Here is a 27929-nt window from a genome sequence, read left to right on the forward strand (position 1 = left end):
CGGCCTAGGGTTTCCGCCCCATAGGCTTGCGCCTGCGCGAGGAGTCGCACCTGATGGTGGGAGGTGGTAGCTTCCCCTTCCCTTCGGCGGGCGGGAGAGTTAGGTAAGCCCAGCCCAACAGTCCGGCACGCGGGTCTCCCGGGGGTGCAAGCAACCCTGCCAACTGCCCAAATGCTCGCGAGCCTCTGTGCCCCTGGCCCGCCCGCGTGACCCAGGGGCTGCTCTGACGCCCCTCTGACTTTCTGTGGCTGCCTCTCCGCCTCTCCTGGTCTCCACACCTGTGCCTTTTGATTATGCCCCTCAGCTCGGTCCCGGCTACTCGCACTCTGGCCGGCTGAGGTTTGGTCTGAGTCCTAAGCGACCCAGTTCATGGTGGGGCCAGGCAATTCCCGCGAAGTCTCCGGGAGCCGCTCTCAGAACGGCCTTCTCTCATCCCACAATGTCTGCGGACCCGGGCCAGGTGTGACCGCGGACGCCAGGGCTGTTGCCTCTCTAGGAGGCGCCTGATGGGTGTCCTACGCTCGCTCTCCGGGGCCTAGCACAGGGCTGGTATCTCCAAAGGGGCTAACACTTGACCCACTCTCCTTTGTTTGGTCCCTCGTTCATTCATTCGTTCTTTCGTTCATTCATTGACTCAGGAAGCATTTGAGGTTAGGTATTGCTCCATGTGTTACATCCAAATCTGCTCATGCCAGTTGGGATTGTGAGAGTGACCCAGAAAAAAGTGTGCGAAGGGATGTCTGTTGAGACAGTGTATTGCTGATCTGCTTCCCGCCCCTGAGAATTGGACCTCTGAGAAATTTTTCCTTTTTCCTTCTTGCCATTCATATGCTTCTCGATCCGATCCCTGGTGTGTGTCTTTATTTGAAATGGCTTAGCACGTGGAAGCTTGGGATCTTGCTCGTGTCCTCTAACATGTTTTAGCCTATTTCCTTATCAGTAAAATATTTACCTTTGAAAATTATAGTGTGAATTAATGGAGAGATGTTGGGGTAAGTCATGGGCTTGCCCTTTTGTGCTTGCTAGTGGGCGCCCCCTCTTCTGTGTGTGTATAAAATATACTGGAGTAACCAGAGTTACATAGGGACTATTACTTTAGTAAGATCTTTACTTAACAATTGTGCTCTGTATAAGCTGTCTGCTAGGTAATTTATAAAGGTGTGTGTGTGATGTAGAAAGAGTAAATTATTTCTTCCTTCCATTTGTGTTCTACTTTTTATTGGAATTTAACACCTGTAACAAACATTGTCATTTTGGTATTTCTGGAGCGCTAGGATCCCTTAGTTTAGCATAATGTTTTTTGAACTCTTGATTATACTAGTCACCGTTTGAGTATTCACGTGTGCACTTAGTATCACCTGGCATTTGTTAGAAGATGTGAACTACTATGATATTGGACAAGGATCCACAATGGTAAAAAATGCCAACAATTTAGCGAAAGTGTATTCATGGAGTTTCTAGAATGCATAGGTTATATTTCCAACAGGGGCAGATCATTACTCCATGCAGTTTGTTCTCATCTCTGATTTTGGCAAAAAAAAAAAAAAAAAAGGAAAAGAAATCACTTAATTGGTCCTAGCACATGACCCTTTTGCAGAAACCAGTCACACATATTTAAGAAATTAGAAAATTTGTCCTTCTTAGGCTATGAGAGCTGTTTACTATATTAGTCTTCATGAGCATACACACATATGCATCTTCCTATATTCGGAAACTAATACTTAGAAAATTGACTTTGGCTCATAATTATCCTTAGGTGTTGGAACATTTAGAACAATGGAAAAAGTCATTATTGCATATGCTCTTAATTTGTTTTTTATTAGACAGCCACTCAAGGAAACACCATGAAAAATACTGATATCAAGAGACTACTGTATACCCATCTTTTATGCATATTCTCAATTATCCTAAGCATCTTCATTCCATCATTCTTCTTGGAGAACTTCTCAATATTGGAAACTCACTTGACATGGTTGTGTATCTGTTCTGTTTTTGTAACTGCCGTCAATCTAGTATTATATTTATTTGTGAAACCAAATGCATCCACTAAAAGAAGTTCATTATCATACAAGGTAAGGCTCATTTCTTGATAACTGATTTTTAGATAGAGGTAGTGGTTGTTGTTTTTTATGGAAAAATAAAGCATTATTCCAGTACTCACTTGAGTTATTTACAGTGACTAAAGAGAATGTTGGTTGCTGGAAGGCTGCCCACAGCACTCGATAGATCCTTGTTGGGCATTAATTGTGGAATTAAGGTGTCTTCGTGAATAATATAGCAAATATTTCATAATAATAAGGACTGCTTGTATTGTATTCTAGCAGTCTGTTATTGGTAAATAGTTCATAAATACTGGTTAACAGCATAGCTCAATACATACCATAGAAACAGAAATGTTTTTTACTTAGTGCTAGTTGGGTGGGTAGAATATTGGCGGGGGGAGTTCTGTTGAGGGCTGTGTACCTGACTGTGCACAAAATGTAATCTGACTTCAGGATACCCAAATCCAAAGAACATTCAACTGTTCACACATGGGAATAAGTTATGTTTGTAAATAAAATGGAAACATGTACCGTCCTTTAGGCATTCTCTTGAGTCTTTAAATTACTCTTTTTTTTTTTTTAAGGTAACCAGATTTTTGAAATGCTGTATCTACTTTCTTATGTCTTGTTTCGTCTTTCATGTAATTTTTGTTCTATATGGAGCACCATTAATAGAGTAAGTCTGAAATTTTTACCTTAAGCCAATTATATTTTAAAACACTTTTTTTGCTAAACAAAGGGCTACTTCTGTTGATGGTTAGAGAAAGACTGTGCTGTGTTTTATTATTGGATCAAGGAAGGATACTGACATCATTGCCCTTCCTTAGCAGGAATAACTTAATTCATCAACTGCTCCTATTACCTAGCCTTCTATTACACAGTTGCATGTGGGGGGTGGGAGGTAGATGAGAAACTATACTATACCAATAAATGTGTGACCCATAGAACCTCTAGTGGGACTTAAATAGTGATACGGATAACTTAGGTAGTATTAGCATATCAGTTCTTGGTAAATGTGATTCTGATGTGCTTGAAAAAATTTGTTTTTTTAAGAAAAGCCAATAGATTCCGGTATTTAAATACTTAATAAGTTAATGCTTATAGTTTAAAGGTAAAATTTAACTCAATACTTTTTCAAAACTGACCAATTTTAAATTAGCAAAAATTCATGAATATTTCTTACATTAGAATTTGGGAAACTTTAGCAGTGATTAATGATCATGGTGAAATGATTGATTTATGTATATACACAAATACATAGCTATGTACATAGTTATATATATGTATACATAGTTTGTTATATATACATATTAAATTAGCAGATAATTCTTTTCAAGAGAAGGGAGGACAAGACCTTTGTAATGGTAAATGGATATTTCTATCTAATCCATTTTAGAGTAGAATGAATGCCTAGAGCAGTGGTCGGCAAACTCATTAGTCAACAGAGCCAAATATCAACAGTACAACGATTGAAATTTCTTTTGAGAGCCAAATTTTTTAAACTTAAACTTCTTCTAACGCCACTTCTTCAAAATAGACTCGCCCAGGCCATGGTATTTTGTGGAAGAGCCACACTCAAGGGGCCAAAGAGCCACATGTGGCTCGTGAGCAATGGTGTGCAAAGTGTGGTTCTAAACCAGCATCAGCATTTTACTTAAATGCAAATTCTCAGGCCTCAGTCAGTCAGAAATTCTAGAGGTGTGGTCCTCTAATCTCTAAGTTTATCCAGTTTTTAAAGTGGCTCTGATATAAGCTAAAGTTGAACCACTGGTTGCAGAGAAAGTTCCAGAGACTATTGAGGAAGAAAGTTAATTATCTGGAAATGAGATTTCTTGCCTTGAACAGAATGGATCATAAGGTTTTCAACACTTCTGCACTCTACAATTAAAGCCAGATATTTGGTAGATTATTTTTTATAGTTTACATTTTTTATACTCATCATTTTGGTAGGACTTACGTTACCTTTCAAAAGAAAGTACAAGAAAATATTATTATATTAAATCCATTTAAGTAACAAAGATTATGTATGTATGCATATGTGCTACTTTAATACTTTTTAAAAAATTAATGAAGTTTCTTTTTCCTAGGCTGGTGTTGGAAACATTTTTATTTGCAGTGATCTTGTCTACTTTCACTACTGTGCCTTGTTTGTGTTTGTTAGGACCAAACATCAAAGCATGGCTAAGAGTTTTCAGTAGAAACGGGTAAGTTTTAATTTTATGTTTTAGTGATTTGAAAAATATTTTAAATTAATGTATTTTTCTATTCATGGCGGCTAGCTGATTATTTCATGAGTGTTTCTCAGCTCTGTATGGTTCTCGGAAATGCATTAAGGGCCCACTGCAGTTGGGGACTGGAGAGAGAGAAGGAGTTGTATGCACTTAAGGGAGATCCAAGCTGGCAGAACTACAGGCCCCTCCCTCTTCTTTAGCAAGATCAGCTCTGCATTTTTCCATATGGTAGAATTCCACTTAGCCTTTTGTTTGAAAAAGGGTTTCTGCTACCAAAGGTAATCTTTGAAAACCGCTCCTCAGGTATAATTTGTCACCGTGATAAAATTACGACAGATAAAATTGCTTCCTTATGTATTATAATGTAGAATTGGAGTCCACAATCTAAAAATGTTTAGTGTCACAACTGCCATTTCTTGTTTAGCCTCTTTTGTGATATGACATCTGAGTGCAAGTTTTACAGGATTTTACTTCCTTAGCAGCCATATATATTTTCAGCATAACTAAATTAAAATTTTAGCTTCTTGAAAGGCATTGAGATGATTTGTATCAGAAATGGTTGGGGGGGAACAATGGTTGAATCATAACTAATAAAACTAGAAAGTTCCTTGGTGCCCATAATTTTGTCCTGTTTATCACTCAGCGGCAAAAACTCTTGAGCTCTTCTTACTCTGTGCCATGTGGTGCAAGCTCTGTGTGGATTCTTTTTTTGTATATGTGTATGGATTCTGAAGTGTTAGCCATAATTCTCTCCCTGTCCCTTGTATGTTCACAGAACAAGAATGAAATGAGCAAACAGTGTGAGGCTAGAATTGTGTAAATCAGACAGTAAGTACTGTAGGAACTCAGAGGAGTAAGAGACCACTGAAGAATGAGTTGAAGGTGGGATGATCTATGAAGGACTTGAATCAGGCGTATGAGATTTGGGGAGACTAGGGAAAGGGAAAAACACCTCATGCTAAGGGAATGAATGAAACCATAGAAACTGAAATGAACATGGTATTTTTGTGGGATTTGAGAGGGAACAACCCAGCTAGAGCAGAGGATGCCTGATGAGTATCGAGGCTCCATAAATAACTGACTTTTTGTTTTTGAAATGAATGCTGTTTGCTCCCCCTTTCAAACCATCTAGTGTTCATAACACCTCTAGAAAACAAAAGTGTAATTATTGGAAACTTTTTCCCATATTGTTACCACAGTATCCCAAATGGCGTTGATTTCTTTTAGCATTTTAGTTTGAAAATTTTAAACAGTGGAAACTGGTTGAAATCTTACTGGTTTTGTTTGGTGATTTATCTAGCTTTGAATTTTGTTTCTGATAATAGTGTATTTGGGGGAGACATCTGATTCCTGCTATAATATGGCATATGCAGTCCTAAAAATCCCTGCACTAAGCAAACTTGGGCAATAAAAAACACAAAGAAAGGTGGGAACTTAAGAGAAATGGTAGAATGGTTTTATACATGTTAGACATGTTAAGAGATACGTAAATATTGTAATAAATGTAGCACTTTTCCTTGAGAAAAACCCTGAAATTTGCTTTTGCAAATAGGTGTGGGAATAGTTGTCTCCTGTAAGTTATTATAACTTTGACCCAGTAATTCTACTTCTAGGATATTATCATAGATATATTGACATACCTGTAAAATATTGACTATAGATTATTCCTTGCAGCTTTGAAAATAGTCTAAATGTCCTTTAATACGATGGATCACATTTAATTTAATCTACACCATGGAATACTATGCAGTTGTTAAAAAATAAAGTCTTTATTTATAAAAATGCTGTTAAGTGGAAAAGAGCAAGGTGAAGAAGTGTGTATAAGATGCTACCATTTATGTAAAAAGTTTTAGGATAGAATAAATATACCTGTATACCTTTGGAAGAATACATAAAAAACTAATATAACACCCATTGACTCTGGGGAGGGGATCTGAGAAGCTAGAAGACAAGTTAAGGAGACTTTCCACTGACTACCCTTTGGTATCTTTTGAATTTGAACTAGATTCATGTACTACATAGTCAAAATGAAAATTTTAAATGAGTAGGATTTTGCCAATACTTAACTTACTTTTTAGTAATTGAAAGTTAGATCAGTATCAAGAATCTGTTAGATATCTCTGATGCCACCTAACGTTTTGTAGACTACAAAAATATCCTTCTAAAATTTCTAACATACAACCAGATAACAGTTCAGTTGCTAGAAAACTATGACTAAAAATAATCAATTTGTAATATAAAACATTTTCTTTCTTTTTTTTAATTTCTTTATTGATTACGGTGTTACATATGTGTCCTTATTCCCCCATTACCCTCCCCCCATCCCTCCCCTCATGCCCTCACCCCCCTGTTGTCTGTGTCCATTGGTTAGGCTTATATGCATGCATACAAGTCCTTTGGTTGATCTCTCCCCCTTACCCCCACCCTCCCCTACCTACCCTCTGAGGTTTAATGGTCTGATCAATGTTTCTCTGTCTCTGGATCTATTTTTGTTCATCAGTTTATGTTGTTCATTATATTCCATAAATGAGTGAGATCATGTGATATTTATCTTTCTCTGCCTGGCTTATTTCACTTAGCATAATGCTGTCCAGTTCCATCCATGCTGTTGCAAATGGTAAGAACTCCTTCTTTTTTACCTCAGCATAGTATTCCATTGTGTAGATGTACCACAGTTTTTTAATCCACTCATCTGCTGATGGGCACTTAGGCTGTTTCCAAATCTTAGCTATTGTAAATTGTGCCGCTATGAACATAGGGGTGCATATGTCCTTTCTAATTGGTGTTTCTAGTTTCTTGGGATATATTCCTAGAAGTGGGATCACTGAGTCAAATGGGAGTTCCATTCTTAGTTTTTTGAGGAAACTCAATACTGTTCTCCACAGTGGCTGCACCAGTCCGCATTCCCACCAGCAGTGCACGAGGGTTCCTTTTTCTCCGCATCCTCACCAGCACTTGTCGTTTGTTGATTTGTTGATGATAGCCATTCTGACAGGTGTGAGATGGTACCTCGTTGTTTTTATTTGCATCTCTCGGATGATTAGATAAAACATTTTCTTTAACATCACACAGGGCATGGCATGAAATAGAAATATGCAAAAATACTTTAATAACTTCTAAAACTTTTTCATATATGTTATAGCATTTAATTTTCACAGTAGTTTAGTGAGATACTCCTATTTCACCATTTTCTAGATGAAGGTATTGGAAAGCTAACAGGTTAAGTGACTCACCAAAGTCCAATAGCCAGAAAGAGGTAGAGATGGGACTTCAATCCGCATCATCCGATGGTATAGAAATTTTTAGAAGACTCCACTAGTTGCGGGTCATAAAACGAGTTCCTACCCTGTCTTCACTACTGGCCAATGATGTTAGACAAGCTATTTAACTTTACAGATCCTCATATATAATATTAGAATAATACGAATTTGTACTTTCCAGGATTATTGTGAGAACTGATGAAACGATGAGTGAAATCAAATAGTAAGTGCTCAAGAAATGTTTGTCCAGTGGATTAACAAATGTCAGGGAGCATTTTTATAACTCAGACTTCCAGTTTGTTTGTCTTACTAGCTCTTCTTGGTTCAGGTAACAGACCCAGGAGTGCAACCGTGGAGAAGGAGGAACAGTTTTTCAGTTCATTGAATGTAAAATTAATTTGAACTTTTTCATAAGAGGGGAACTTAAGTCTTCCTGTCTCCATCATACATTAGTGATAGTTCACCTTTTCTCCTAGTACTTTCATTACACTTCAAGAATTTAGAATAAAAAGCATGTCAAATTTTGAATGACTTAGGAAATAATTAACTCGATGGGTTAACTTGTTTAATGTTAGAGTTGGCCTTCTTAAATGTTCACTGTTAAGCAAAAATCTTTTTAAAATTCAAAGATCTGGCTCTTCTGCGGTGAAAATATGAAATACCCACAAAAAAACCCCAATTACTTTTGTGTTATTTTGAAATTGTTCCATTATACAGTTCACATTACTTATGTTAAGTCACAACTTTAATTTCAAAGAATTCTATTGTTATTTAAAGAGGTTACACAAAACATATGAATATGTTTTTACTACCCAATAATTATATACAGAAATTAAAGTTCAGATTTGAAGTTCTTACGCTGTAGTTCTAATTAAGTAAAAGTATTTAAAATACCTTAATGTGTATAAGATGCTACCATTTATGTAAAAAGTTTGAATTGAAGATTTTAGAGCTTAAAATATTTTTATTATTCATCCTGTGTTTTAGTGTATAAAACGTGGTAGAGTTTTTGTTTTTGTTTGTGTAAAGCTGGCCCTTTTAGTATTACTGAAATATGATCATTTAGATGTTCAGTATGAACAGGCCAATTTTGAATTGGGTTTGACACTTCATTCAGTATTGAATCAATATAAATATTTTATACTACTTTTAAGTGAAATAAGTATTGCATCCTAATTTTTAATGTTACTTATTTGCATATTTAAATTAAGTAGATGATATCAGTTGAAGACCGACAAACACAAAAGTTTTAACTGAGAATTGTGTTGGAATTACAAAAGTAAAGGACCTTGGGATATTATCAGGATTTAATACATAATTAAATGACACTATTTTAACAAGACTTTCCCTTAAAGTAAATGCAAAGTTATTCCAGATTTTTTTAAAAACGTTGTTTTAAAGAGACTTGAAGGTAGAAAAGTCATTTGGTTTCTTAAAAAGTTCTACCAACTTTTTGATGTGCTTATTGCTGAATGAATGTACTCAATTTGTACTACTTTAATTCAGTTTGTTGCCTGTGTATTATAGTTATTGTGGGGTTTTTTCATTTGTAGACTTTCTTCTAAAGGAAAATAATAATCTATCTTAAACCTATATTTGTCATTGAAGTTTGCTTTTTGACTTATTAGTTCTTTTATGTTGTTAGGTAAATGTTTAAGTGAGAATCTGATCACTTTTGGTGAAGTGAAAAAATTGAATTTCTGCATAGGTGCCTGAATCTGTAGTTATCTTGCCAAGGTAAAGACAGTTAATAGGACCTATTTGTAGACCATAACAACAAGCCTCTTTCTTTCATCTTTGTATTGAAGTGGATTTTGTGTTGGAAAAGCCACTGTGGACATTAAGAGTGAAAAGGTATGAATGATGAAAAATGTATACATATTAAAAAATAGGTAATTTCACCTTAATGTGGGCACAGAAATTTAGTGGCAAAGAGGGATTGGTTTTACTACTCATTCAGTGGCTAAGGGAAAAATTTGCATAAGAATTCTATAAATATTTTTAGCCACTAGGAGGAGTTGTGTGGTGTCTCTTTTTAAAATGAAGAGTGAACAGTTAAAAAGATCAACTCCATCTAAACAAGCTTTGTTTTGATGACCGTCTGTCCAGCCACAGTGTTTAATGTGAACTACCTCAGGTACCTGATACAGTATTTGGCATTTAAAATATTCTATTTACTTCAATTAATATTGGCATAATGAATTTCAGTGGAGTCAGTGTGGCCAGTTACTTGGGGCTCATTGACATGAAAATTGATCAGTAATATTGCTCATTATTTACTGAACAGTGAACCATTTATTCTAATTCTCAGCCTTATTGACTATGTGTATACATTCCTTTATTATTAAGAAATTAGCCAATAACCATCGAATTCAGATGACTTTATTATGGAAACTTATAAAATAAGTATAAACCAATGTTAATATGGCTATAAATTAGTTAATTGGAAGGAATTTATTTTTTATTTATTTTTATCTTAATTATTTATTAAGAAACACATATTGTAAAATTTTAAATAATGGAAATATATAGAAAGTTAAAGATCCCAGTAAACCTATCAAAGAAGCAGCTATTACTAACATTTTACATATTCTGATTTTATCTATGCATATAACATATGTAATTTAAAAACAAAAATGGCTACACTAGTCACTGCTCTTATAAATTGCTTTTTTCATTTATTAGAAATGTCTTTCATTATATGTGTGTATAAACTACATCTTCTTGCATAGTATTCTTACTTAGTATATCTTAACCTATAAGCATTGGAAAACTTCAGCTTATATTGGTGTGAACAATAAGGAAACTGATTATGTCACATAGCAGGTTGTGTGGTTCTAGATACCAGATAGTCAAGGTATGGCTGTGCTTCTCACTGACGCTCCTGGTTCTCATCCTTGGGCTGGTAGTGAGATGGCAGCAGCTCTCATCCTTGAGTTTTCCTAAACTAATCATTGGGAAGGAGAATGGGATTGCCATTATTTAATTATTCTAATAATCAGGGATGAGATGTATGTTGGGCAGTTAATCCTTATTATAAGTATTCCATACAGTTACTGTAACTAGTTTGCTATTGAGGTTATTATCACATTTTTATGGTTATAAATGATATTGTTATAAACATCTTTGTACTATTTAATTTTGTATACTTGTGCAAGGGTTTCTGTAGATTAGATTTCTAGAATAGAATTCCTAGGTCAAAAGAAGTTGATAGAGCCCAGCTGGCATAGCGCAGTGGTTGAGCATCGATCTATGAACCAGGAGGTCATGGTTCGATTCCCGGTCAGGCCACATGCCTGGGTTGCGGGCTGGATCCCCAGTGTGGGGCATTCAGGAGGTGGCCAATCGATGATTCCCTCTCATAATTGATGTTTCTATCTCTCCCTTTCCCTTCCTCTCTCTGAAATAAATAAAAGTATATTTTTAAAAAAAGAAGAAATTCAAACAGACTGTCAAATTACAGCAGTAAGGTTAGGGAGAGGTGGGGGAAATAAGAGATCAACAGAAGGACTTATATGCATGTATATAAGAGTAACCAACGGATGCAAAACATTGGGGGGTGAGGCATGTATGGGAGTGGGGTGGGGGGGGGGCAATGGTAAGATATGTACACATATAATACCTTAATAAAAAAAAATGAAAAAAAAATAAATAAAAAAAGAAGAAATTGATAGACACTGCCAAACTAAAGTTCTGATGTGAAGAATAGCTATATACCTATTTATCCTATATAATAAAATCCTAATGTGCTAAGTATCTGGTTGTCCAGTCGTCCGTTCAACCAATCAAAGGGTAATATGCTAATGCCGTGGTCGGCAAACTGTGGCTCGCGAGCCACATGTGGCTCTTTGGCCCCTTGAGTGTGGCTCTTCCACAAAATACCATGGCCTGGGCGAGTCTATTTTGAAGAAGTGGCGTTTGAAGAAGTTTAAGTTTAAAAAATTTGGCTCTCAAAAGAAATTTCAATCGTTGTACTGTTGATATTTGGCTATGTTGACTAATGAGTTTGCCGACCACTGTGCTAATGATATGCTAAGGCTGCTCAACTGCTCGCTATGACGTGCACTGGCCACCAGGGGGCAAACAGTCAACCAGTTGCTATGATGTGCACTGACCACCAGGAGGCAGATGCTCCAACCGGTAGGTTAGCTTGCTGCTGGGGATCAGGACTGAGTGAGATGGGCCGGACATGCCCTGGAGCCCTTCTGCAGTCCCTCCCTGGCTGGCCAACCTCCCGCATCCCTCCGCAGCCCCGATTGTGCACCGGTGGGGTCCCTCAGCCTGGCCTGTGCCCTCTCGCAATCCGGGACCCCTTGGGAGATGTCGGAGAGGGGGTTTCAGCCTGATCCCGCAGGCCAGGCCAAGGGACCTCACTGGTTCATGAATTCGTGCACCGGGCCTCTAGTGTATATATAAGTATATATACAAATATGGGTGTTTTCTTGATGAAGGAATTGGAGAGTATACACATACATACTTATGCACACATAAGAGTAACGGTTTCACTGAATCCCCATCAAGATTGTTTACTTTTTTTTAATCCTCACCCAAGGATATGTTTATTGATTTTAGATTGGGTATGGGGAGGAGACAGAGAGAGAGAGAAACATCGATTCGTTGCCTCCCATATGCACCCTGACTGGGGATCAAACCCACAACCTAGGTATGTGCCCTGACAGGGAATTAAACCCACGACCTTTTGGTGTATGGGATGATGCTCCTACCAACTGAGCCACCGGCCAGGGCAGGGCTGTTTACTTTTATCAATCTACTGGGGCTGCTGCATAGTGGGCTCTGCCAAGGGGCCTTTGCTGAGGGAGCAGACTATGCTACAGTAGCCCCATCGGATTTCTAATGGGATGTATAAGCCCCAGTCAAAACTTTTTTTTAATTGGACTTATGAAATTATCATTTATTAAATTTCAGCTGAATATTACTGATTAAACTGTAGATAGCATTTTCCTGCCCCCATTCTCTCCTCCATGTTACAGAAAACTGGATAGAAAATAACATATAATCCTCAGAATGCAGCTTCGAGACAGGAAAAATTGGTACCAGTTAAGATGGGATAACAGCTTCAAAGATAATTCACTCATTGTATCTGAGCAAATAGATGGTGTAGTAGCCTGCCCATGTGAAGTGTGAGCAAGATGAAAAAAATGGCATGGCAACCTTAAAAACACACTATGATGATTCCCTCTCATCACTGATGTTTCTGTCTCTCCCTTTCCCTTCCTCGCTCTGAAATAAATAAAAGTATATTTTTTAAAAAAGAAGAAATTGATAGACACTGCCAAACTAAAGTTCTGATGTGAAGAATAGCTATATACTTATTTATCCTATATAATAAAAGCTTAATGTGCTAAGTATCTGGTTGTCCAGTTGTCCATTCAACCAACCAAAGGGTAATATGCTAATGATATGCTAATGATACACTATAGAAAAAGAAGAAAAAGGCATGCAGAAAACAAAGAATCCAGCTTAGAAGAAAATACTACCCACAGAACAAAAACAAACCAAAAAAAAAGAAAACCCACATAGTTTACCATAGAAAAATGTTATTAAGGATATGAATTTAATTAAATAAGAGCTCAAAGATGAGATAACGAAACAAAATGAGGTGGAGAAGATTCCAAATTAATGAAATAAATTGAGAATCCAAACCACACTATTAATCATAAGTTAGAAACATAGACAAATTAGAAAATCAAGTTCTAGCATGGAGAAAAGCTAATCAAAATAAATGAGAGGTGGAGAGAGGGTTTGGAAGAATAAACCAGTTCAAGAAGAAATAATAAATATAGGGAACAGACAAAGGAAATAAACTTAAGATGAGTTAGTGCACCTAAAATGTACTAGTAAAAAGTAAATAATTCAAAGAAAAGGTAGAAGACAGTTTTCCCAAATGAAGGAATTATTCAGTTTGTATATTAAGAGGCTCACGATATCAAGAAAATAATTGAATGACTTGGGGTTACAGAATAGAATATATTTATTCATTAATATATTTATTAAAAAATTAATATAAGCAATAGGAGTTATACAGTGGGATCTGGGCTGAAAAAGCAAATCTTTGAGTAAAAGAATTTCAAGACCTGAGATTGTGGATTAAGAAGGCCCATGTATTTCCAGCATAATGTATGAGAAGACAGCCACTTCAAGACACATTATTGTAAAATTTTAGATAACCAGTAATAGAGGATTCTAAAAGGTCCCAGAAGGGGGTGGTGAGGAAAACATGTTCCCCAGAGAAGTCTAGGAGCCAGAAGGACACTGAACTTCTCAGGTGGGAATCAAAACAATGGAGCAATGCCTTCAAAATTCTGAGGCAAATGATTTCCAACAATAATAGTTTGAAGGAGATACTTAAAAAAAAGAAAAGAAAGAAGAAGGAAAATAGGAGGAAGTCTTGGAATCTAGAAAACAGGAGACTCAAAATCACTGAGAAGCAACGGGAATTTACAAGGTGATGGTGTAGCAGTTGCTTCTGAGGAAAGGAACCAGTAGTGATAAGGGCAGGAGGAAGACTTAGATTTCACCGCAAATGCACTCTCATTTTGTCTGACTTATACTGTGTGCATGTGTTAGCTTTTCAACTGAAAAATGCTTTCTTCTTGCCAATTGTTAATAGTTCATGGTAAATATATGTCAATTTGAGGTACCTATTTTAAATGAACAGTATGTATGCATAGTGTTAACTTGTGCTTCTGTTAGATTCTGCAGCAGCTAAGATATATACCACCAACTATTTACATGTTTGTGTTTTACAGAGTTACATCCGTTTGGGAGAATAGTCTCCAGATCACCACAATTTCTAGTTTTCTAGGAACATGGCTTGGAGCCTTTCCTATTCCACTCGATTGGGAAAGGCCATGGCAGGTTGGTTTTAGCTACTTAAAGTTAAAAGATAAATGTTTTTACAATAAAACTGATGATGCAAACATATTTTATTTATTATTTATTTATTTATTTATTTATGTAAATTGTTTTGTTCAATTAAGTAGCGATGACAGTTCTATCTTCCAGCACTTGTTTTCCCCCTACAAATATAGGTGAATAAACAAAGCTATAAAAAAATAAGTTTTAAAAAAATAAGCTAGAAGTTGCAGGAATTCCCTATTTTTAACCTTGATATTCATTGCCTTTGTGGCCTTAGGGTCATATTTTTGTTAATGTGATTGATGGCCAAATTATGTTGATCTTGAAATATTTTTTAAAAGCATGTAGCAAAGTGGGTTTTTAAAAGGGGTACATTATATAGATGGAAGCTCATTAACATCAGGTTTTTCGTTTACTATCCCAATAGGATTTGGCTAAATAAGCTAGGTAAAGCACTATGAGATAAGTTTTCTTTTTATCCCCATTTTACAGATGAGGAAACTGGTACCAAGAAGATATGTAATATTTTAAATTTCACTGAGCTAGTAATGCATATATCATTATTTAATTTCTAATGACTTAGTAGTATGCCATTATATAGTTATTCTAAAATTTATTTAACAAACTCACTATTGATCATTTAGGTTATTGCCAATATTTTACTATTATAAATAGTGTTATCATAAACATCTTTGACTCTGTATCTTCACAGATTTTCCCAATTATATTAAGATAATTTCCCCTAAATGGAATTGTGCTTTTAAAAATATATTTTTTCTTTTTCCAACATGAAGAAAGTTTTTTTTCTGATTACAGAGACTGTATATATACTGTATTTAGAAAATTTAAGCAATATTAATAGTTAAAAAGAAAGATTACAAAGAGAAATTATAGTTACAAAGAAAAATTATCCAGTATCCAGCCACTTAAATGCCTTTAGACTTTGGACTTTAATGCTACTATCTCCAAAATGGAATTAAACCAGATAATCAAATCTCTTCTGAGCATACTTATTTCTTAAAAAGCAAAATTAATTGAGATTGTCTTTAAAACAATTTAAAGTTATTTCAAAAACATTTGTACTTATTCCCATCAGATACCAGATAAATGAAGCATTGTTATATTTTTTTGTTTTCTCTGGTTTTAATTAGGTTAAAAATTTAATATTTGGGAAACATATATTCATTTTCCACAGTCAGAGATGCCACAGATAATTTTTTCATAAATTGAAGCTAGGGATCATAAGGATTATAACTAAGTAAATTACTACAAATAATGCTAGAGTGAGGGATGAAATTAAGATGGATTTAATTGTTGAAGAGTAGCCTATTTTTAGGTTACTTGGTATTTCCATTATCAAAGGTATTAAGCAGTGTTTTAGATAGACCAAAATAAAATACTAATTTATATGAATATGCCACATTCCAAACATGGATAAAAAAACTATAATACTTAACTGACAGAAAATGGTTTTGTTTGTTGGTTTGTTTGTTTTTTAATCCTTACCCGAGGCTATTTTTCCATTGATTTTAGAGAGAGTGGAAGAGAGAAGGAGAGATAGAGAGAAACATTGATGTGAGAGAAACACATTGATTGGTTGCCTCCTGCACACTCCCTGAACAGGGCCTGGACTGGGGAGGAGCCTGCAACCAAGGTACATGCCCTTGACTGGAATTGAACCCAGGACCCCTTGGTCCGCAGGCCTACGACACTCTATCCACTGAGCCAAACTGGCCAGGGCTAGAAAATGGTTTTGGATTTAAAAGGGGGATTCATTGTAAGGCAGTCGTGTTGACAGTGCTCTGCTCGCAGGACTTTCAATGTGAGAGAGAATAGTGCTAGCCACATTAACTCATTTGTATGATCTTAGCAAGAACCATTTACCATCACTTTGACAAAAAGTTCCAGACTGGAGACTACACATCTCACCACAGACAATAGCATTTGCTTTAGGAACATCTGGAAAAACATCACAGTCAAATTCAGAGGAAAATATAAATGGTCATTTAAAACCAGTAGAAGTGTTAGCAGGCTTTGAAAGATAAGTTGTCATGCAAATGCAAATTTGTGATAAGCACAATAAATAAAAACATTAAAAAACAGCTTGTGAGAAATTTAGAACTGCCTGCCTGGGTTTAATCTTCCTTTTTTATCTGAAAGAGCTAGTAATCCTATTGGTGGTTGCTTTGTTCTAAGTGGTCTAGGTCCTCTGATCTGCAGATAGGGTGGTTTCCCCATGATATCTGTGATGATATATCTCTCCAAAAATTATAATTATACTAGAGACCCGATGCATGAATATTCGTGCAAGAACGGGCCTTCTTTCCCCTGGCTGCTGGCACTGCCTTCGCTCTAGCCTGGAGCCGCCTTTCCACCTTCCCACGCTGCCCAGAGGCCCGGAGTGGCTGGGACAGTGCAGAACGCCTGCGTCGTCGCCATGGCAATGATGCAGGCGTCCCACCCCTGGCCGCTCAGCGCCTGTGTATGCAAATTAACCCACCATCTTTGTTGAGTTAATTTGCATACTCCTGATTGGCTGGCGGGTGTTGTGAAGGTATGGTCAATTTGCATCTTTCTCTTTTATTAGTGTAGATTGCCACACATATTTTTAAAAATTTGTTTTAAAATACCTGAATGAAATAATCTTAGTTTGTACCTTGGTTTATAGTAGAGGTTCAATAGTTATGAATGAATGGAGTCATTCATATGAGAATGACAGATGTCTCCCAGGGATTGGTGTAGAACCAATTTCTGTACTTACACTCTTAAACTTATAAAAATGATAACTAGGAGCAGGAGTCCCCCCCCTCCTTTTTTTAAGGAGGGGGGTGCATCTATAATAATAAAAGGGTAATATACTAATTAGACCAGACGTCCTTCTGGATGAAGCCAGGGCTGGAGGGAAGCCCGGATCCCAGGTGCTAGAGGGAAGCCGGTGCTGGCAGCCAGGGGAAGGCAGGCCTACTCTTGCATGAATTTCGTGCATCGCGTCTCTAGTATAGTAATACAATGAATGAAGTGTGTGTTCTCTTGTAAACTTTATACTCTCCAGACATTTCATGTAAAGAATAACATATTAAAAATTATAATATTGCAAAGGCAAGGGGATAGTTCTTACAGCAGGGTATTAACACTGCTCATGAACAAATTTATTTGTTCTAAACTGCTGGTTCTAATTATTACCTAGCAGTGTCAGTTACCTAAGAAATACTTATTGATCACATAAGTTTAATTTTTTCAAGTTAGGACATGTGATATACAAAATTATACCAATGCATGGTACTTTACAACTTCCATGACAGTTTTAAAATACTATTTTATTAAATACAATAGCCCCATGCTTTAAGTACAAGAGGTGCTGTTATTCCTGCATTGCAGATTGAGAAACTGAGGCTCAGGTGTTCAGTGACCTGGCCGGGGTTATACAGACAATAAGTGGCTGACCTGGCACTGCAGACTCGGATCTTTCTCAGCCCACTGTCCCATGCTCCTTCCCAGAAAACGAAAGTAAAATAGGAAGTATTTTTTAAAGTAGCCTAATGTTTTTGTGTAATTATTTTTGTGTAATTTTTTGCGAGCAGAGCACTGTCAAAACTTTCTGTTGAGTATTTATAACTAGTTTCAACAGAAATCATAATTATATAATCATAATTACCTAATAAATACCTGATCATCACTTTAGGGAAACTGCAGCTTATACCCTGCCAGTCAGTGACATATCAAATTAGCTGTTACATCGAGTATCAGAAAGTGTGGGTATCACTTCAATGACATTACAAGGTTAAACATCTATTTGTACTTAATATATATATATACTAAAGGGACCTATATAATATTGTGCATTTTATAATTAAGTAAAATGTATTAAAATTGTTTACTCTCAAATCACAGAACAACAAACAAATGCCATCTACAGCACTGATGATCCTTAAAATGAGGAAACCAAAAATGTAAAGGGTCATCATATTTCTTTGGCCAACTAGAACAGTTAGTAAAAATACTTGTTAGAGCGTGGGACTCTTAACCAGGAGTTCATAGATGGGCTTCAGAGGCCTGTGAACTCCTGGAATTATAGGCACTTTGTATATATATATCTGGATAGTGTTTGACAAGGAAGCACGAATTCTGTTAGATGTCATTTTTAAAATTTATTTTTAAAGTACTTAAAATTTGGGCAGGACCTTGTTTTTTAAATAGGAGCAGCTTTAGAAATCTCAGCTATAGAGATTTGGGGAATGACAATTTTCTGTATTGTAAAAACTTATACAGGGTGGGGCAAAAGTAGGTTTACAGTTGTGAATTCGTGAGTTTATTCTTATTTATCATTATTGTATTATTTACATACAAACAACTGTAAACCTACTTTTGCCCCATCCTGTATGTACCCATTAGGAATATGAATTAAAAGATTATCAAGTATAGCTCACATGTATTAGTCACTTGTACTGTGTGCCAGATACTGTTACAGGTATGGCTGTAAATTCCGCATAGTGCATTCTCTCATTTAGTCATTACAGCAACCCCAGGAGGCGAGTTTTGTGATGATCCTCATTTTGCAGATGAGAAACCAAGGCACATAGCGATTAGGTGACTTGCCCAGAGTCACATATTTAACAAGTGGCAGAGTTGAGACTCATTCAGTCTAATACAAAAACCAGTGTTCTTAATCCCTATTCTGTACTACTCAGAACATGCTTTGAAAAATATCAAATAAGCCCTGGTGGTATGGCTCAGTTCGTTGGGGTGTCGTCCTGTACACTGAAATGGTTGTGGGTTTGATTTCCATTCAGGGCACATACGCAGGTTGTAGGTTCAATCCCTGGTCAGGCCGAGTGCGGGAGGCAACTGATCGATGTCTCTCTCTCTCCCTAAAAGAAAAAAAAAAAAATCAATTAAAAAAAAATCAAACACTACATTGATATATTAACACATTTCGCTTTCCTAAAATGTAAGCAGAGTTCTACAGTAATGCCTGATCAGAGAGAGCAGTGTGGTCTTCAGGTGGGAATAAGCTTGTGTAATTTTGAAGCTCCTTTCAACCAGAAATATATCAGTTTTTAAGAGAAAACACCAAGTTATAACTGTGTTATTAATAAATTTTTTATAAAGATGAAATTTCCAGATGCCATGTACCCAGAACCTATACTATTAGGGCATTGTTAAAGCTGATTATTTTAAGAGAACACTGACCTTTTTTAAGTGGCAAAAAATATGAATTATTTGGTATAAAGGATAATAGTACACTAAGTAAGATACTTTCTTCACATGATGTAACTGTTCATTTTTTTAAATGACTTTTTGCTTGTTTTTTCTTTATTTTTATTTTTTTCCATCACCGTTGATCCCCCTTATACCCTCTTCCACCTCTACCCACCCCACTCCCTCCCTTGCAACATTAATTTTAATAATTTTACCTACGTGCATTGTATTATCTTTGTTATGCAACAGAGGGCTTTTCTTCTATTTCATGATTTAAAAATTTGTTAAACTTATAAAAATTGGATAAAAAGATGACCATCGTTTTGGTGGCAAAAACTTGTGAATGACTTCCTTTACATGGATGTCTTTAAGTTTTCTATTTTCCTTAAACAAAACAAGATAATTATACATAGCCATCTCAGATTACTACAATTTGGAGAAATTTGTAGCAATGTAGTTGAATCATCTGTTCAGTAGATGACCATGCGTTGTTGTTTTTGGTCCTTTTAGGCATGAAGAATGTTAAATAGAAACATCTCTATGTGTGAGACAAGTAAATAGTTTTAAATATAAACTTCAAGATCTAGTTATGAAATACATGTTTAAGATAGGATTATTTGACAGGTTAATATAAATTCTGTTGCCATAGTATAGGTTTACATTTTTTTAAAGCAGTTGTAAAAAGGTTAATAAGAAATTGCTTGAGAAAAAACCCATTATTAGTGGGCAACCTCTCTCACCTCCCGTCAACTACTCCATTTGCCATTCCCTATCTTGGTCTACAAAAATCAGGGAAGTTACCCTTGTACAAAGAAATTCTCTTTAAGAAAATGACCATGTTACAATTAAGGACCACTCAAGAAAGCCTGATCCATCACTAGGAAACAATCTCACAGCCAGTCCAACATTTTAATTTGCTGAAGGCATGGATTTCTTGAGATATTTAATAAATGTTCAAGAAGCTTTGCCCCCTCATTAGATAAAACTTTTTAACCAATATTTATTTCATTTCTGGCATTCCACCGGAGGTGATGTACAACAACTGCTTAAAGAATGTGTGTGCGAATGTCTGTATGTGTTTAGAAACAAAGAGCCACACTGAAATTACCAAGTGATTAAAATAGAATTTAGTAACCCAAATTGGAATTTGGCTGGAATTCCCAAGGATTATATTTCTCCCTATTCTTGGACAGCATGCTTTTTAACAAAGTGCAGATGCTTACACTTGGCCAATGATGAATAGACTCACAGCATGAGAAACAGAGGAAAGAGTATTATTCCAAATGTTTACACAGGGTGTTAAATTAAAACTACTAAGGTAAGAAGTTCAATGCTTTACATATTTAGTAAACTATGCATGTTATTTTATTTGCAACCCCATGTGTTAAGATGGGACACTGTTAAATTAACAATCACTTAAAAAGCAACAACCAACAAACCAGTATTTAATTTGGTACTTAAAATTAATAATTAAAAATCAAATAGAAGCAATGTCTAAAGTAACTAAGATAATTCACAATAAAAACCATAATTCAGGCTCTGCTTATGGAAATATGATAATTCGAAATCGGCCAACCTAAAATGTACCTTTAGAGATAGAATGAGGGATAAGTTAGCAAAGTGTTAAATAAGATTTCAGGGAGCCACTAAAATTACTTTTAAGAACATCAGAACTGATTATATATAAAAAATATTAACTAAGTTTAAGTTCTTTCATACGTGATCTTATTTGAAGCAGTGTATTTGCACTCACTAATAAAATTCAAGTCACTAAGATTTTTGAAGTATTTTATTTCCCAGATATTTCATTTCTTTGAATTAGTTGTTCAGTGACTAGTCTGAATTTCTATGAAGACCTAATAAAGATGTGTTTCTGGAAAGAAGGCAATTTTCTACAATCTGAAAACAAATGACTAGAAAACAAATCTTTGGTTTTTAGGTAAAGTGGCAGGAAGGATTTTGCAAAAAGAAATAATCAAGAACCAAAGAAATGAAAAGGCTCTTAATAAGCAATGGGAAACTCCAAACCCCATCAAGGTCAATAGAGTACCTAAGGCACCTCAGGTTCGGATGATACAATCATCTTTGCTTAAAGTTCTAATAATCTATGCACAGGATTGTACCACCTTAAGAATGTGAAGCTGAAAATAAAAATAATGTGAAGCTGAAAAGGTAATGGCCAACCATTATAATTGTGAAGAAGAAGAGAATCATAAGAGTTGATAAAAGTGAGTGACATTGGAGATCATCTGTTCTACATCCATATTTGTAGATGAGGAAACTGAGGCCCATTCATGAAACAGGTGATAACAGAATTGTGTTTCCAGATTCCTAAGTCTGTTTCTCTTAGGGTAGGACAAATCCTAGATTTTAACTTTCATTGGCTAGTAAAACAAAACCAAGTGTGAAGAATTCCAGAGATGTGAGTTTGAGAAAAAAAAAATTCCTATCAAATCCCCAAAGACAAGTTGGAAATACATAATACTTTACTGTCTTAATTCCTTTATACCATGTGTTGGACAACTTAGATAATATACTAGTTGATTTATACAATTCCTTTCAGTTCTATCTAAAACCAGCAAACCAAAAGTAAATGAGAACATTACATGATTCATTTTAAGCATACATAAGGCCATGGTACTTAATGTGAACTACTGCTTCGTGGGTGAAAGAAGACATCCACTGTCCAGTTCTGAGAGAAAGCTCCTGACTAGTTACCCAGTAGACTCTCCACTCTTCAATGTGGAAGATGATGCTTATGTTTTTAAAAAATCTCTACAAAGCTCAGACAAGCCAGTGCATCCTAGATTTGTGACTGATATGAGTATTTAAGGCTGTCGTTTTCAAGTATAAAAGTTTAATGTTCCGTTAACCAATCTATGCAATAGATATAGCTATAAGCTCAAGTCATGGAAATTAACAAGAGCCTACCAAAGACATAAAATCATAATTTAGGCAACAGCGAGTTTAAATGTAGAAAAGGCTGGGGGGAAATGCATGGATGAGATTACGCCTTTCTGAACTGCATTGGTTTGTTCACACTGAAACTGTCTAACTCTGTTGTCTGTTGCATGGTATGTGGAATAAGGCAGATCCACAACAGGAACTTAAATAGGTAACATGGTAATTAAGATGGTTCACCTCTAACACAGTTCTATAGCCTGTTCCCCCAGAGAAAGGTTAGAACTGGCTCAAGTATGCCAAATAAGCTTCACAGATAGCATGAAGAAGTTTTTAAAAGCAGGGCCTTTCACCTAGGGACCAACATGTACTGTTTGTAGATGGAATAAATGAACATGATTTACTTCTGGCTTGGTGTAATATTGTGAAATGTAATATGGCTGGAACAGAATGGGTTCTGGAAACCAGTATTTTGTTTAACTTACACTCTGGGCGTTTGACTTAAGTTGTAGTTCTGTAACTTCTATTTGGGTTCCAATATCTACCTGAAAGGTAACATCAGTTTTATAATGGAAGCAATTGCTTTGTTATAAATTGCATGTAACATGCTTGAATTCTAGGTCATTTCTCCTTAACACAATTTAAAGTTTCGTATGGTTTGGTCATCATACACACTTCTCATTTCATTTGATATACAAGCCAATGTGGAAATTCACAAACAAAATTATCAACTTCAGAGAGCTAAATTGAGTCCAAGATTATGGCAAAGTCTGACCCAAAATTTTAATTTGTAATTTTAGCATGTGTCTCATGCAGTTTGGGAGTATCAAACTAAATCTACAGTCGCCAAAAGCCTTGTTACAGTTCAATGCACATTAACTAAAACACGTACATTTTTTAGTGTTCGTGATAAATGCAGTTATGACCTTATTACACTTTTGGCATTCTTTAAGAAAGCACATTAAGCTTTAATATAGAAATATTTAGGTTACACTTAACTTGTGCTCAAGTAATAATAAAACATTTGTTCTCTTTTGACCTCATACATTCTCTCCTCAGGTGTGGCCCATCTCCTGCACGCTTGGAGCGACCTTTGGCTACGTGGCTGGCCTCGTTATTTCACCACTCTGGATATACTGGAATAGAAAGCAACTTACATACAAGAACAATTAATTGGAACAAAGGAAGATTTTTTGTGTGTGCAGATTCCATAAAGACTGTGCAGAAATGTATACGGTCTAAGCCAGGCAGTCCCATTTACAGCACTGTTTTTTTTTAATGTAGTTACATGATGTGATTTGTAGCTTTTTAAACTATGAAACCCCTGAGAGATTGTACCTTCTAGTTGAAATAAAGTATTTATAATAGATTGTGGCTTTAGATACTGTTTGCTGCTTCTTGGACCTTTAAGAAACATTCTTAATGAACTTTATAGAATTCTGAGGACAGGGTTGTTTTTCATTCAAGTTTTAAACTGCTTCAGTATTTATAAGAGGTCTGGGTATAGCTGTAGCATTTCATATGCTTTTTTAGAGAGAAATGGACAGTTTTGTTGGCCACTGAAGATGTTTCTCACGTAATCAAACAACAGTTTATACATCTTGATCCTATTCTTTTTTTTACTGTGTGTTTCTTTGGAGTTAAAATGGCTATGATAGCCTCATCGAAAACAGTCTTCAATCCCTTCTGGGTTAAAGCTGAACATTCCACATAGCAGCACGCTCCTATCTGGGAGGGAGAAAAAGAACAAACACAAAAACATAAAATTTTTTTCCACAACTGGTATGACACAGACACCATTATAAGGAACATTAAAAATATAGCTATGCAAAAAGAATGAAATCAAAATACTCAGAGATAGCTAACTGTTAAATTACTAGTATATATCCTTCCAGACATTTTGGGAATAATTCATCAAATATTTACCGGGTACCTACCCTATGCCAAGCACTGCTTTAGGTGCTGGGGATACTGTCAAGGAACTGAACAATCGAGCCAAGTTCCTGCTGTGTGATGCTTACATTTGCTTAAGTTCTGGGGGAGGGACAAAGGGATGGTGGCACATGGTCTGGAGAAAAGGAAAGCAGAGTGAGGAAGATGGGGAGAGCAGAGGGCGGTGGTGGTGGTCAGGGAAAGCTCTACAAGGCGAAGTCTGAGCAGTGAGGGATAACTAGAGGAAGCATATCTAGGCAGATGGAGCCCAGGTGCAAAGGCCCTGATGGAGAAGCTTGCTTGGAGTGATCCAGGAACGCTAAAGAAGCCACAGTGGCAGGAGAGAGTGAGTGCGGGTGGGGAGAGGGTGGTGGATGGCAAGAGATGAGGTCAGTGAGGTGGCCTTGAGGCCACTCTAAAGACTTTGGCTTCTACATTGGGGGAAACCTATTCATTCATTCATTGAAAATGTAATGAGCACTTTTATTTGCCAAATGAGAGAATATAGCAAGAAACAAAAAGGTGTCTACTCATGAAGCTTCCATTTTAGAGGGAGAAGACCATGAACTAATAAATACAGAGGTAGAATGTCACAGGGTATTATGTGGTCTGAAGAAAAATGGAGAAGCGAGATAGGTAAGGAGTAGGGATGAAATCAGACAAGGTCTCATTGACAAATTGAGCAGAGATCTGAAAGGAGAAAGAACAATGTTCCAGAGGGAAGAACATTCCAGAGCAAAATTCCAAGCCCTGAGGCAGAAGGGAACAGCAAGGAGCTCAGTGCCTGAGTAGGCAGAGAGGTACCAGGGGCCACAGTGAGGGCTCTGGCCTTGACTGTGTGAGCTGGGAGCCCCTGATGGATCCTGAGCAGAGCAGTGATCAGATGGGGCTTATATTTTAAGACTCGCTCGGGATATTGTGCATAATCTATTGAGCATAGATTAACACGGGGCACAGAGAGAAATGGAAAGGTGAGTTAGAAACTCACAGTAATCAGGCCAGATATGGAGGGGCCCAAACCTGACTGATAGAAGAGGTGGAGCATTTGGATTCTGAATATATTATGAAGGTAGAGCATTATGTAAGAACAGCAAGGTCAAGTGTGACTTCAAGGATTTTGACCTGAGTAACTGGGAGGACAGGCTTAGAGGGTAAAATTAGGAATTGTTTTGGACATGTTAACTTTGAGATGCTTAGCCACCAAGATGGACTTGTCGGGTGAATGGCTGGATAACCAAGTCTAGAATTTAGGGAAGAGTTTCAGGCTGGAGACAGAAATCTGGGGGTCTTCAGTAGAAGATGGTTCAAACCACAAGACTGATAGAAGCTAACCTAAGCCTGGAGAATGAATGTGGGTATAGAAGAAAAAATGTCCAAGAAGTTGAATGCTGATCTCTGGGCCCTCCATCATTCTGAGACAGGGTGATGAAGGGATAGAGGAGAGGCCAACAAGCAGGGAGAAAAACCAAAGAGAGAGCATTCAAGGAAGCCAAGTGCAAGTATTTCATGAAGGAACCAAATGTGCCAAATGCTGCTGAGAGGCCTAAAAATGGGATCATATTGTTTTGCAACCACTTTTTTTTCTTAAACTACATAATAAATTTGAACATCTCAATGGATATATTAGCATAAATTTTTAATAGATGCGGAGTTTTTTATTTTTTGCCTTTATAAACAATGCAGCAACTTTGTAGCCATCTCTTTAAGAACATCCAAATAATTTCCTTAGGATAAATTCCAACATATGGAATTGCTTGAACAAGAGTGTGCATGACTTTAAGGCTTTTGCATATCATCAAGACTGCTTTTACTCAATGACCTACAGTACAATAGAATGCCCATTTCCCTGCACCCCTGGCAGGGGTTATTGTAATTCATTTCTCATTTTTTTGGCCAAATTTATAGGTGAAAAATCTAACTTACATTTGACTACTAAGGAATTTTAACATATTTTCTATCTTCAATGGCAATCTGCATTTTTTGGTGAATTTTCCACTGATGTTCTTAGCTCGCTTTTCTATTGGGCATATAATTCTTTTTCTGATTAATTTCTAAGCAAGGGGTTCCTGTGTACTAAGGATATTAATCCATTTTTCTGCCATATGTGTCAAGTTTGTTATATGACTTTTAATTTTATTCCTGGCATTTGATGTATTAAATTTTTATGTCATTAAATCATCAATATTTTCATTTATGACTTTTACCTTTGTGTCATTTAGAAATTCCTTCTCTCCCCAAGATTACAAAATTAATATATGGAATTTCTAAAGTGATTTGTTAGTGAAGCTATTTATCTTTCGCTTTAGGAAAAATTGTCCTCCCAAAAGTTTTCTTGCTTTCTTCTGCCTCCTGAGAGTACATTTTAAAGGAACTTATTAGAATCTGTTTCCACCAAAGTCCTATTAAAGTCGTATCAAAAAAATAGAATCCAATAATGTTTGGACCCAATAGAGAAAAAAGCAAGCCTAGCTTTGGGATGAGGAAAAATACAAGTTAAAAGATATTATGTGCATCGCAGTTAGATCTTTTTTAGAATGCTACTATTTCATATCTTTCATTAAAAGATTGGAAGGAAATTCAACTCGTTTATTTCAAACCTAGCCATTTTTGTTTTTAACTGCAGATTTAATCTGTCGCCCAATGTCACTCCACTATCTACTCCATGAGTGTTAACTGATGACAGAGCCTGATCTGGCACAGTACAAATATTTAAGTGATTAAGAAGGGCTTAAAGATCAGCACCTTTTTATAATGCCTCTAGCTACACATGACTTACTAAGAAAATATTGTTGGTGGTATAAGAGTCTGGCTCTGGAGTCAGGCCTTGACTGAAGCCCAGCTCTGCCATTATTACCTACGGGACCTTGCAAGTTACCTGATATCACCACACCTCCGTTTTCTGTTCTATAAAACAGGGAACTCGTCAGACCTACCTCGGAGTCAGTGCAAGGATTAAATGAGATAATGCATGGAAAGCGCTCAGCACAGTGCCCGGCATACAGTAAGTGCACAATAAATGTCAGCTTCTAGTATTACTTTAGCTGCTTTTACACTTATTTATAAATTCTGTAAAGGTTCCATTACCTCTTTTGCTAGTTTCTGTCCTTGTTCCACACATATAGGCTTTTCTTTCATATCATTCAGTCTTGCTAAAGTTTTGGGGTCATCGCGGAGATCAATCTAATGAAGAAGGGTCAATAATGTCTCATAATAATTACAAATCTTTAAAGATGAATCAAAGCATGGAGCCCCACTTAATTCCCACATACCAGTAAAAGATTAAACAAAGGATCTGAACTTTTTAAACCAACTAAGATAATTGCTTTCTTTCAGCACTACATTTTCAAAAAAAATGTGATCGATTTTCTCATAACTTATAACTGAGCTTAAACACGCATATAATTTGCTAAACCTTAGGACCATTGGTCTGAGAGCAACACCACAAGATAGACCAGAGAGCGTTTTCTTAAAAGGGTAAGATCAAA

General features: G+C 36.3%; 2 protein-coding genes across 6 annotated transcripts in view; one reads left to right on the plus strand and one right to left on the minus strand.

Moving 5' to 3' along the window:
- Positions 1-15: 15 nt before the first annotated feature.
- PIGF (phosphatidylinositol glycan anchor biosynthesis class F) lies at positions 16-23882 on the plus strand (the record flags this gene model as incomplete). 4 transcript variants are annotated; one of them, XR_013961344.1, is made up of 8 exons in its annotated part: positions 17-103; positions 1824-2072; positions 2627-2718; positions 4130-4246; positions 6853-6890; positions 7715-7756; positions 14304-14412; positions 23572-23882. XR_013961344.1 is itself a non-coding variant. In XM_080682872.1 (6 exons), exons 2-6 carry the CDS (start codon positions 1845-1847, stop codon positions 23683-23685), a joined length of 660 nt encoding a protein of 219 aa, XP_080538998.1. In that variant the 5' UTR covers positions 16-103; positions 1824-1844. The 4 variants fall into 4 exon arrangements, 3 of the variants coding, with proteins under 3 accessions (XP_080538998.1, XP_080539000.1, XP_080538999.1); XM_080682872.1 differs by lacking the exons at positions 6853-6890; positions 7715-7756 and having other exon boundaries at positions 16-103; XM_080682874.1 differs by lacking the exons at positions 6853-6890; positions 7715-7756 and having other exon boundaries at positions 16-103; positions 14304-14416; positions 23572-23657.
- Positions 21041-27929, minus strand: part of RHOQ (ras homolog family member Q) — a 32299-nt gene continuing 25410 nt past the window's right edge. The window contains exons 4-5 of one of the 2 annotated variants that reach the window (XM_080682875.1): positions 27529-27624; positions 21041-24240 (exon numbers count right to left, since the gene is read on the minus strand). In XM_080682875.1, the coding sequence (XP_080539001.1) occupies positions 24085-24240; positions 27529-27624 (252 nt within the window). In that variant the 3' untranslated portion in view covers positions 21041-24084. The remainder of the gene's footprint in view (positions 24241-27528; positions 27625-27929) is intronic. The other variant, XM_080682876.1, reaches the window with a different exon arrangement.

The sequence above is a fragment of the Plecotus auritus genome (genome assembly GCF_963455305.1).
Source record: "Plecotus auritus genome assembly, chromosome: 8".
Taxonomy (NCBI): domain Eukaryota; kingdom Metazoa; phylum Chordata; class Mammalia; order Chiroptera; family Vespertilionidae; genus Plecotus; species Plecotus auritus.